Here is a 13313-nt window from a genome sequence, read left to right on the forward strand (position 1 = left end):
ATTACGTACAATAATCCCTCCTCAAGCCCTCGTTGTTCGTACGATGGAGTTAGCGATAGACAATCCGTCACATGCCTAATTAGTTCATTATCCGGAATTTCTACTAGATTATGGATATTTTGTTATCCACATTGACATTCTCCAAATGATTAATTTGGGCAAAAAGACAAAATAGTTAAAGATCTTGATAGATTTAAACGTTGAAATGTTTGGATTCTTTACTATTAATAGTTAAAACTGACCCCCCTTGCTTACAAACATTTAATTGTGAGACTAGAATATGACTGCAATTGCAACACGAGGCATGTGCCTTATTTTTCTAATTGAAGGTTATTGTTATTCATTGATATTCTTGAATTAACTATATTTTGGACCATAGTTACCAACTTTTTGCGTACTTAATTTACACCTCTAGAAAAAACCTATACACCCACACAAATTTCAATGGTTTTGCCGAACTGTATATAAATTAAATCAAATACTATAATCTACCAAATTAATATGAAAATGAAAGTACAAACAAACTTACACCACCCTACTAATCATAGACATACCCATGCATTAAATTTATATTCTCTCTCTCTCTCTCTCTCTCTCTCTCTCTCTCTCTCTTGTTTACTTACACCCTTCTTAATAATCCCCATGCATGAACTACTTTTATTTCCTTTCTTGCTTAAGCAAGGTAGCATGGAATATGGTTGTAAATTTCTTATGCCTAATATTAGATGCATGGGAACTTTAACTTCAACTTTTCCCACTTATAGTATGACTATCTTCAACACTAAGAAATCAAATGTAACATTCAAATTCCTATTTGTGGAGTTGGATGGGCAACTATTTCCATAAACCAAGGAAATAAAAAGGTATATTTCGTAATCTATTCATTTCTAACAAACTTCCATTAAAGATTGATAGTAACTTGTCTACTATTCTTTCATAATCTAATCATTTAATTATATATCACATAATTCCTTAATTTCTAAATCTGCCAAATTCACAATCCTCCCTTCTATGCTGAACCACCCTACTTACATAGGGACATGGGTGCTTGTCCTTGACAGAGAGAGAGAGACCGTTACCAAAGAAAAATCCATTAGAGATATTCTATTTTACTTAAATCAAGATATTATCATAAGTCTCTGGAAATGAATGAATCTTCCTTTTCAATTCAGAATTTTTTTTGAGTTAATTAGTAAAAGTAAATACAGAATATTAATTACAAATTTCCCTTCACCAATATATTGAGCTTAAATTCGTGACATACAGAAATGGTCCATGAGAAAAAATCAAAATACAATTCAAAAAAAAAAAAGGGAAAAAACGAGGTTATTCCTAACCATGGTTAATTCATTGAGGAGCTGGGTTTAATTATATATGATGCCTACATATAAAATGTCTTGATTTAGGTTAATCTCGTTGACTAATAAGTAATAAAAGGATTTCTTTCGTGAGTATGTTTTATATTCCTCTTAGTTTACTAAAAAGGACAAACAAATGTACTACTAATTTTGTTTCTTGATAAATATTAACGTACAATCTTTATTACTTAAAGAAAGCTAAACGCATATTTTACATACACTGATCTTTTTGGATTCACTGGATTGAGATTGAATGTTAACTACAAAAAAAAATATTCAATGTAAATTCAAATATTTTGGAAGTTACGTTTTCCTTTTATATTTTATAGTTTCATTACCGATAATTAATTAATATTATTAAAACACCTCTCTTTGTTGTGGTACTGCCTTAACTACTGAATGTTTTATTACTCCAGGAATTTAATTCATAATTTATGACCGCATTTTACTGAAATTGTAGATATCGTAATCCACCTTTTATTTTATTTTTACTATTTTCTGTCTTTTGGAAATAAAGAAGTGCTCGTAATTAAAGAATTAAAAGTATTAAAAACAAACACTATCAAGAAGGTCATCCACAAAGACAAGGCCCAACAAGTGATCAAGAATATTTTATTTATTGAGAGCAAGCCCAGAAAGGTTTGGGCCTCAGTATTTTAATTGGATTACAGAGTAAGTTATGCTTGGCAAAAAAGTTGAAATGGGCTTTTCAAAATATATTTACTTGGTTTCATTAGTGAAACGTTGACGGTGTCAAGATGAGGGCCGGGCCGGGCCATATATGGGATTTGCGTGTTGAATCTCCAGAACGATTTTGCATCTTTTATTTTAATTGTGTATTTATCTGTATTTACATAAATAAAATAAATGGCTAGATAAAGAATGAGGTTTCATGCAGTTCTATTAGATTTGAACTCGATTTATCTATTACTGAAACGAACCAGAACTTACTTCGATTTTTATGTTTCACAGACTAAAATGAATTAAAGATATACTCTCTCTCTTCCATATTAATAAACACGTTTCATTTTTCATATTCATGTAAAAATAATAATAAAAATTGAGAAAAAGGTAAAATAAAAAAGAGAATTATGCGTAGAAGTATTGAAACTTGTAAGAATTAATATATTTATAGTAGTTATTAAGTAAGAGAGTATGAGTCACATGTGATGTGATGGTGATATTTATAAATAACAGCCTTATTATTATTGTATATTATTCGGATTAGTGTTAAGCACAAGCCAATCATTTTCCTTCGGATTGTGTAAGCACAAGCCAATCATTTTCCATCTTTTACCGCTGAAATTTTTATACCTCTAAGCAGTTTTGAGGAGTCATGAACTCATAAAATAAAGTTATTATATCACCAACTTTCGAAGTTGCATACTACAAAAGCGCCACGCAACCACAAGCAAGATTAAATATTCAAAATATAAGGATTTATGTGCACCATTTTCCATATAGTTGAGCAAGGATTGGACAGTTTAATTAATTTGTTATACTACTAATACATTTATGTGGCGACCTGGTTGAGCCAAAAAATTAATCAGTCTCCACTATCAATTAAATAATATACAATACTATGTTGGTGAGGCTTCACATGTATAAAGGTGGCTACAAGTCTTGGCACAATGAATCTTATATAAAATTGCCAAAGAATCTTGATGTCATCTATTAAATTATACTCTCACAAATACTACTTGCAAAAATATCGTCATCCGTGCAGTCATCACTCGAATTTTAAATTCTGGAGGGGCTTAATTAAGAATCTTTTGTAATCTAATTGTTTAATTATATGTTGAACTATTTTATGACGAGGACATAATTTAATTAACTGTTTTTAGTTTTTCATTTATTAGTTTACACACACACACACACACACACATATAAATTGCTGCTCTTTGACTAAATTATACTAGTAAATTTCAATAGCTTATGATAGAAAATCGATCTGATACAAACTACGAGATGAAGTGGTGAACCTATAAATAACATATTTACCTAACTTGCAATTATAACACGAATATTCACTTCATTTTCCTTTCACTGTCATATTTTTTTCTTGTTCCATCGACAAGCATTTTGTGTTAATACTTATGAGTATATAAAATTATAATTTATATAAATTTTACCCATCTTCAATTATTCTTTTGTGATGTATTAATTATACGCATGCATTTAGTAGAGATTCATAGTAATTTATAGGATTAGAAATGTAAAATTAATCATTTATATGATTGGAACACTTCATTTAATGTTCAAGGACGATTATGAAAAATGGAGGTAGTATGTTACAACCTCTAGTGATGTTCCACATTAGTTGTGTAACACAATATGTGAGTTTATAAACTAATTGTGTTCTCTCTTGACGAGCTAATATTTTAATTAGAATAACTTCTCATGCATGTTTAATCTGTAATATGCTTTCGTTGAAATACCAACTAAATTGAGGCTAAGAAGGGAGCTAGATATTGTATACTACCATTCTTCTTACTAAAAGTATTATGGCCCTTCATTCATTAAATATTCATCACTGCTAAGTTTCCTAATTGAATGTAAATTTCTTTACAATCTCAAAATGTGTCTCACCATTCCACCACAACAATGATGTTGAATGTACATTTCCTTTCAATTCCAAAAATGTGACTCGTATCATTCCACTTCAACAACCATGTGTTTGCTATTGTGATCCAAAGATCTATTTTTCCATGATCTTCAAGGGCTCGTCACCAGTTAGGCTGACGAGCATAGTATCTCAAGAGTTGTACAGTTTCACTGTACATATGAGCATGAATGGAACGATACTCCATAATTCAACACTCACGATTTCAGCACACCGCTCACAATCTAGCCAACACGTCACATTCTCATTTGTGGTTTCAGCTAAGGTCTTCTTGTCATTTTGATCTCTTTTATTTTATTTCAATGCCTCACACTCGCCTCACGATGTCACTTTTAGTGTTTTTCTTTCTTTTTTGCTGACTTTGATCTAGATTTTGTTTTCCCTTCAGACCGATCCTTTATTTCGTGTAATGTCCTTAGAATGGATTCATATTCTTTCATGTGAATCTTCTCACTGTTCATCAGATCTTGCATTCCATCAAAACTAAGCTTAGTCGTCACGAATAAAGCGCTAATGTTATCTTTCTGGCCTAACTTTATGGCATAGAAAATAACATAATTAAGGCATGTGTCTTATCATCAAACTCAATTTAAGCTGGCCAATGTTGCCTAGTGATCAGGTTGAACTCATTCAAATGTTGTTGCACTTGCTTGTGTACCCTCAAAGATCTTTAATTAGGTTGAAAATCGCCTAATTAGATTGACATTGTACGATATGGCTTCTAGTACATATGTCCAAATAATCTTTGTTCTCAGCTTCGTTGTGTGATATGTCACGTTTTTTTACGTTTATAAGTATATTGCACTCATCGCCTTTTTGTTCAGGAACTCCCAATGGCTAGTAAGCGTATTTATCGTAGCGGTAATCGTCAATCTGCATATTTCAAAAGCCAAAATCCTATCTGTCAAAATTGTCAATTGAATGTTTTCTATTGCCTATTTTTGTGATTGCTCCCTACGAACCTGAAACTCATGAGTCATGATATTAGTTGAAAATTTGCACACACAACCAGGAAGCACAATAAAGAAACACATGATTTGATTAACGTGTTGTCGCTAGTGACTCACTACGAGAATGTATCTCGAGCCGCTCTTTAGCATAAATATTTCACTAATGAATCTCTTATAAGAATATGAAATTCTCTACTATTAAAATGACATTGACTATTTATATAAAGGGAAAATTCTAGTAATTTGACAAGAATTATCCAAATCCGTTAACAATTAGCAATGATTGAGGTTAAATTAAAGTGGCAACTTTTGCGAGTGAGAATGTGATTAGAGGTTTTTTAATATTGTTTAATTAGTAACCCTTCGCGGCTACCTGTGAACGCTCTCCTAAAATCATATCCAAAAGCCACCTGTCTAGAAATTGCAACATGATGTCTTGGTTTCTTTTATTCTTCTTTTTTTTTTGTCTAATTTCTTATTCGATTACAATACACTTACTTATTGATGTGTGCGTGTGTGTGAATCCGCCATGCAAGGATAAAGTTTTATGTAATTGGAGTGGATAAATGATCAGCATGATTTCATTAAATAAAATAACTTTTCAAATTATAAATTGACTTGATCCATAACATTAAAATAATTCATTTTCAATAAATGTACTTATATAGCCATGGCTCGGACTGTGTTGAAGAGTCATGAATCATGATATATTAAACTTATAATTTTAATTAGTTTGTTGAGGCCCACAATTCCTGAAAACCAATTACAAATGGTCAAATTAGCATTAATATCTGTCATTAGTTTGTATTTTGCTAATGATTATATTATAAATAATATCAAAGGTATGTGGCGACTTGCTCAGGCGAAAGAATATTACTTAAGCATTAATTTAGCCAATCTTTACTTAATAATGTTAGTGGGACCACATGTGGTTGTGACATTATCTTAATTAGGGTCCTCGCATAGTGAATCTTGATTTCTTTTAGTTAATAAAATAAAAATTTATACTACTAAACTAGAATCTAACATTTAATAATGAAAGATGCTCTAGATAGATCACTTTCTAGTGCAAAAATCGTCATCCGTGTAGTCATCAGACGGATTAATCAAATGAGAAAATTTCGAGAAAACTTCTTTGTATGATCCCTTTAACTGAACACAGAATTTAATAATTCTTTATACATTAAACAATTTTTGACTGGTTAAGGGAGTTAAATACAAACTGCCGACATATTTAATCGTTTAATAGGATAATAGTATTACTTAAAATCGTAGTCAAATGACAATTAAAATTAGATTATATGTTAGAGTCATAAATTTTATATGCGACGAACAAGCGATGCTCATATGACTTTTTTTTTATTTTTATAATTGACTAATAACATGGTTTTTCTTGCTTGATTTATTTTATCACATAACAAATTGTCAACTCCCTTCAATTAGTCAAATTTTCATTTTTTCGATACATTTTCTCGCCTCTCTTTTCATTAATGGTATAATAGGAAAACCCACTGGCTAATTCTTGTTAGGAAACATCCCTTCTTTAATCAAGATCCATTTTTTATACGGATAATATATGTAGGTTAAAAAATTTATAATGAACTCGATTTTATGCAACACTCTCTAGTCCCTCCGTCCCATTTTAGGAGTCTCGACTCTCGGTTAACCATATTTGGGTGTCCTTCTTTAGGAGTCCCGGTTGAAATATTCCATAAATGGTAAAAAGGCCCTACATTTTACTGACATTTTTTCCACTCACATTTTATTACAAAACTATATAAAAATAGGATCCAAGTTCCACTATTTTTTTCACCATTTTTTTTTACATTTCTTAAAACTCGTGCTAAACTCAAATGAGACTCTTAAAGTGGGACCAAAAGAGAATTCACAAACTATTTGAGAGATGAGCGGATTGAACCGGGGTGGAGGAGCTGGCACCGTGGCAGTTAAGGAGATGAGAGGAGAAGATGGGTGCGAGCAGATGGGCGCTACACTCACCCATGTCATATTATTATTCTCTAGTCTCAACATAATTGAAGAGTTAGTGGTATGTTCAAATTCGAACTTAACTACAGTTGAATTTTTTATTACTACTCCACAAAAACTAATTCTTAAAAATAGAACCCATTTTTTATAAACATATCTTTTAATTTTTTTGTAAAATTTTATGAGTCAAAGTGTGACATATAATCTCGAATGATTGAAGGAGGAAGTAATATTGACAGATGACAAGAATGAAAAGTGAAAACCTAGGAATAAAAAAGCAGCTTGCATGAATGGCATCTGTCGATAACAAACTGCTAAACCTGTTAACTGAAATTCACCTTTTTTCTACCAAATGCGCGTAGACATTTTTGTATCTATCTAGCTAACGAATCAACTTAGCGTTATCCCGCAGTTATTTTTATTTGATTAATTAATTAACTAACTAACTACTACTAATTGAACACTTAAAAACCTCCACTGGTTCCACTCGGAAACATCATTAGATAATAATGCTTTACGAATATAATAATAAGCCAATGAAATTGGAGAGTAATTCATCAACATTACAAGTTGCCATCATGTTTATATTCAAAACATCAATTATTTCACAATCAAATATACACTAAAACTCCCCAATTCTTGCTAGAAAACTACCTCATTTCCCAACAAAAAATGAGATACTTCATGCATTTTACTACTACAATTCTTCTAAAATCTACATTAATTCTTTGTTTTCCCAAAAAAAAAAAAACACTACTCCTCCAAAACTGGGGTTTTTTGTACTAGTAAATTTAATTTTGAGCGTCGGAAATCTCTATGACTGCACCCATGACAAAATTCGGGCCTCCCAAGGTCAACTCCAGCCCGATCTCCTCGGGCTCCGGTTTAACACCACCCCGGTTCACCAAAGCCGGCTCGACCGTTTCAACCGAGTACGAATCGTGGCTCCGCGCTCTCTTCACCTCATCCCATCCCGTGATCGTGAACTTCGCCTCGGCCGCCGCATACGACGAGTCGGCTCGGCTCTCCGCGTCCCTCTTCGACCTGCTCCGGATCCGGCCGCGGCGAGCGTCCTTGGAGAGGTGGCGGATGTCGCAGCTGTCGGAGGCGGCGAGCGGCTTGCCAAGGAGGACTGCCTCCACCGCCTCCTGGCACCGCGGCCAGTCGCCGGAGCACATCAGGCCGACCGAGCCGTGGACGGGGTTGATGATCCGGCCGCAGGCCTCGTACAAGAGCGACTTGAAAATTTCTGATCACGAAATTCCAAAATCAGATACTAGTTCAAATTAGTTGAAAAAAAGATGAAAATTGAATCGAATTTTGTTTTGATACCTGGACGGAGGTGGTTGGGGCCGGATTTGATGAGGTTGATGAGGCCGGCGCGGCCGTAGAATTTGGCGAGGAAGAGAGTGGCGTTGGCTTGAGATTCGGGTGATTCGATCCAATCGAGGCAGGGTCTGAGGGTGCAGTTATCGACGCAGCCTTTGCGGAGGACTCTGCAGCCATTGCAGCTCATTTTTTTTTATATATAAAGAGAGAGAGAGAGGGGTTTATAGAGATGCGGAGAGGAGGGAGAGAAGGGTATTTATATTTGCAATTGCAGGGGTTGGGTTGATGATACGATGTAGTCACGATATGCTTGATGTCGTGTCGACCAAGCACCTTAATTTTGTACTATTATTGTTGAGGCCAGTCGGAGGAAAAGTAGCACACTTATATTTGGAGTATAATATTACTCTTTTTTAATACTATGAAACTAGAAAATTACAAATGGCTGCTTAATTTATTGCAAATCTTTTCATATGATTTTAGAAAATATCTCCAATCTAATAATCCCACTGGATTATTAGATGGATTCGTATATTTTAGAGTTTTTACCTTAAATGCACGCTAATCAGGTGAGACTGACATATTATTGCGCCGCTCTATTTTGTAAAGAGGATCCAAAGTTGAAATTTTTTCAAGTGTAAAACTGAAATGTTGAAAATTGGGACTCAACCAATAATTAACCCTCATAAAATTTACGAGCGACACCACTTAATTCATAATTCTATTCTTTTCCTATATCATGTGAAAAAACGATTATAAAGTGTTTCATGTAGTACAACTTGGCAGCGATCCAAAGTGTACCGTGATATAGTTTCTTAATTCAGCTGAATTTTGTCATATGTTAATAGTATAAGTTTCAACATATGTACAACGATATTGTAAGTGAAAACAAAATGTTATGTAGATGGTAGCAGACTGGCAAGTGTGAGCCTCAGAGCTACAGCACCAAATGGATGACTCTCACTGGTAAATATTGGATGGCTTCCAAACAAAATACAAAAAAAAATATTTAGAAACATAGGATTCCAAATTCTCAATCATTTTTTTATATGGATAGAATTTTGAAAAAAAATCCATAGTTTATACAATGTTACGTCTTACATATATACATACAGTAATAATTTTGTACTACTATAGTTTTAAATTATACAAAAAGCAATTATGCATTCCTATCAAGTATCAATAGTTAAATATTGAATTAATCGTTTATTATAACTAAGTAATTAACCTATAAGTGAATTATAAATAAAATACCAGTTCAGCCTCTCCAAATGTAGTCACGAAATGAAGCACTGCCACATCCCTTTTTCCAGGAGCAATATTTTCCGCAAAAATATGAATTTAATTTTCTTTTTCCCACAATATATCTTTATCTCCTAAAAAAGAGGCAGGTTTTAATATTTTCTTCGCTGTTAATGTACGGACTGTGGGCGCCCTCTGAGTTGGGCTAGTGGTTTCCAATTTTCCATCTCCAACAAATGTTGAGAATATCAACTTTTCTTTCCGGTGCCTCTACTTGTAATTTACTAATCATTATAATCACTTTATCAATTTAAAATTGTATTTACATGTATTTCTATAATTAGTAAGGAAATGATGCATTGCATCACCACGTTCTGTGGTGAACTGGTGTTGTTTGAATGGCGTACTCCATGACGGCTGAGCCCTTTGAATATTTCAATTTTATATAGTGCCAATCATGTGTGTAGATTTTCTCAATGGAACAGTTGAGTAATTTAGAGATTAATTGATAAGATCGCTACAAAGATTGATGGATAATATTTCTAATGTGTGCTGTTTGTTGATTTCTAGTTTCTACTTTTTTTTCTATAAGAAGTTTAGATAAAGTCCTTATTTTATTTATTTTTTAGATATTTATGTACCAGGAGTACCATTAGTTAGATATTTTTTTAGACAGACTGTTTTGTAACACAAAAAATACGATGAACTATATACTACTCGCAACCATATTATTGGATTGCTGATTTTGTCATTTTTCCTTTTTATTCTTGGGATATTGTTTTTAATGAGTAATACAATTCAATTTCCTTTAACAAAAAGTACATTCCAATCCTATCAATAAATAAATAAAAAGTGGAATATACGCCCAAAAATTGATTAATATAGTACAAGTGTGGAACACACTCAATTTAAAGAGAGTTGACAAATTCCCCCAATAGATTGACTTTGTAATGTCAAAAGAAATAAATTATGGAGTAGTAGTAGTACTACTTTTTTTTTCCTGTAAGCATAAATTAATAATCTGACTAATTATTTATAGACGGTCAACGTATTATCACAAAGTAAAAAACAGTAACAATACGTTATTAAGAAGAACAGGCCACCTGCTGAAGTCAAAAGTAGCCCAAATAGACGATCCATTGCGCATTAAGCCATTTACAAAGGCCCAAATAAATCATACTATATCGGGCTTGTAATAATCCTTTGTTTAAGCCCAACATAAAGATGTGATTCTGATTTGGATTTTTTTTAAGGAATATTAGATTTTCCAGTTATGCATCACAAGATAGAATACATAAAATTTGTGTTTATTTTTTACTTTAATCGTTACATTAAAATATAATCAGATGGAAGTCGTGATTATTTATTCATATTCCACATTTTACAATCGAAATAGCCACTTCCAAATCATAAAGTCTTCTGTTAGTGCTAAAGTTCAATTTTTATTTTGCTAATTACCTCTATAAATTTATCGTACAGTAGTTGTGCAAAAATAAAATTATACCATCGGTCCACTAAAATAGTATTTTCTCTATTCTAAAGAAGATGACTCGTTCCTTTAGCGACACGAGATTTTATGCATAATGGAGTAGCATTTCCATTATTGAAGTTCTCAAAATTGGTAGTACAAATTATGCCCATTTGTTTTAGTAAGTTAAATAAATATATAGTTGTGCATGCCTAATAAAATATAGTATATCCCAACTAAATAGCGTTTGATTTATGAGAGCTGCTCCCTTTGATATTACTCCCTCTGTCCTATTAATTATTCATTTTTGTCATTTCCATTCGTTCTCCAACAATTGTTCATTTTTACTTTTACCATAAATGATAAGTAGGTCTTACATCCTATTAACTTATTTACTCACATTTAATTATAAAACAAAGGAGAGTGATCAATTGCTAACTAATTAGCAATCTCAAATTAAGACCAAATCTTATCCATTAGATTAGAAGATCTAGTGGTTAAAATAATGCCACATGAATTATATTTTTAGTTAAGAAAATTATTAAATAAAATAAGGGGTATTAATGTCAATTCCCTCTCATTAAAATTATCTTAAAACTTTAAGTTTACGTAACTCTCGATTTTTATTATTTTTTCGCAAAAAGTATATCAAATTAAAGATAATGTTATAAGGATTCCAACGAGATCTCAATTGCATATGTTCCGACGACATTCGGATGATAAAATTTGATATTTTTTATTTTAGTTTTCGTAAATGTTGATAATCAGATTTTTATCAACAAATATATCAAAAAAATTTCAATATAATGCATATAAAATCTCAATAAAACCATGTAAAAATTTCAATAAATATGTGTTGATATTTTCTTATATTAGTGTTGGTATTCTTATGTCATATTGTTGATATTTGTAATACACTATGTTGATATAAAAAAACATTCACAAAAATTATCATATGATAACATAATGACGATATTACCCTTTTGTTGATATTTTGTCTACTATTTATTGAAATTTGTAAGGTTCTATCTCATCCACTCATTTTAAAATTTAAGGGTGGAGATTTGGTCTTGATTTTGGATTATGATGTTATAAGCAATAAAAGATGACCCATAAAACCAATTAATAAAAATGAGACTTATATTCCAATAACTTTTTAACTCACTTTCCTTTACATTTTCACCTTATATTTTAGTTTAGTATAATGATAAAGCTAATTTCATGCACTGGTTATGGGGTAAAATTCTGTGATTTCATGGGTCTAACAAGGTTTTATAAGCTAGGTGTGTAGAAAAATCGCCAGCCCCAGGAAGAAGACGAAGATTGCTTGGATGGAGAAGCTGGCAGGGAAAATGAGCGGAAGAAGGAAGAGTTACTAGACTGAGGAGCATCAAATTGGAGGGCAAAATAGGGAACACAGGAACAGTCTAGAAGCTCTAACCATTATAAATAGGAGCATGCGATCAACATGAAGAGGGGGTTCCATCACTTTTAAGCTCTTAGCTTAGTTTTCCACTTCTCTACACACACTTTCACGGGGAATTGGTACAGGGGTTCACGTTTCAGTTTAATTGTGGAGCAACACCGTCTCTACGGAGGCGAAGAAACAATTATCATTTGTTTTCCTATTTACTTTTCATACTTTCCGAGTCCTCGCTGTTCGAGGCTCGGCTCTGTTTCGTTATTGTCGTTGAATACTTCGAATTTTGCAATGGATGTCGCTACTTTTGTTTCGTTTACTTTATCGCTGTGTTGTGGTTTTGATTTGCTGATTATTGTTGGTTGATTTGAGTTTGGAGTTGGATTGTAAGAAATTTGTTGTTGATCGGTTGAATCTACGTAAACTTGTGAGGATCGGAGGTGGAAATGATGTTTGATTGTTGTGGATGGCTTGGATCCGGAGTGGATTAAGCGTCCCGTGGATGGATCTGCTTATTTTCGCTTGATTTTGTTGTTTAAATTCTGCATTCTTGTTTGGCTCGTCTAGTAGTCGTAGATCCGCATTAGTTTTACCTGTTCTTCGTTTCTATCGGTTTAATTTCGTTCACCTTGTTTCGATCTTCGCTTTGCTATGTTTTTCACTGGTAGTTTCATGATAAAAGTTGGAGAAGATGATGTCGATATTAGTTTGTCTTTAGGTTAGTTATTTTGCAGTTTTACAGTCGTACTCTGTCATTTTGGGGGAATGGTCCCCACGTCTAATTTTTCCCAAGTCTAGGTTAGTTTAGAAAGCTTTTTGCTCGGCCCAGTAATTGTCTTGCTTTATTCTGGTTTATGCATGCTTTAAAGATCCCATCTAGATCTAGCTGTTAGGATAAGTTCTTTAAATTCCTAAGTTTAGGAAGTAAGTCTCAACC

At 32.7% G+C, this 13313-nt stretch overlaps 1 protein-coding gene across 1 annotated transcript; it reads right to left on the bottom strand.

Moving 5' to 3' along the window:
- Positions 1 to 7476: 7476 nt before the first annotated feature.
- On the bottom strand, positions 7477 to 8485 carry LOC125190283 (LOB domain-containing protein 41-like). Its single transcript, XM_048087549.2, has 2 exons — positions 8250 to 8485; positions 7477 to 8166 (listed from the first exon to the last, which is right to left on the bottom strand). Exons 1-2 carry the CDS (start codon positions 8431 to 8433, stop codon positions 7709 to 7711), a joined length of 642 nt encoding a protein of 213 aa, XP_047943506.2. The 5' UTR covers positions 8434 to 8485; the 3' UTR covers positions 7477 to 7708.
- Positions 8486 to 13313: the final 4828 nt, after the last annotated feature.

Source organism: Salvia hispanica, chromosome 5, assembly GCF_029641045.1.
Source record: "Salvia hispanica isolate PSC_SH4W2 chromosome 5, Shi_PSC_v1, whole genome shotgun sequence".
NCBI lineage: Eukaryota > Viridiplantae > Streptophyta > Magnoliopsida > Lamiales > Lamiaceae > Salvia > Salvia hispanica.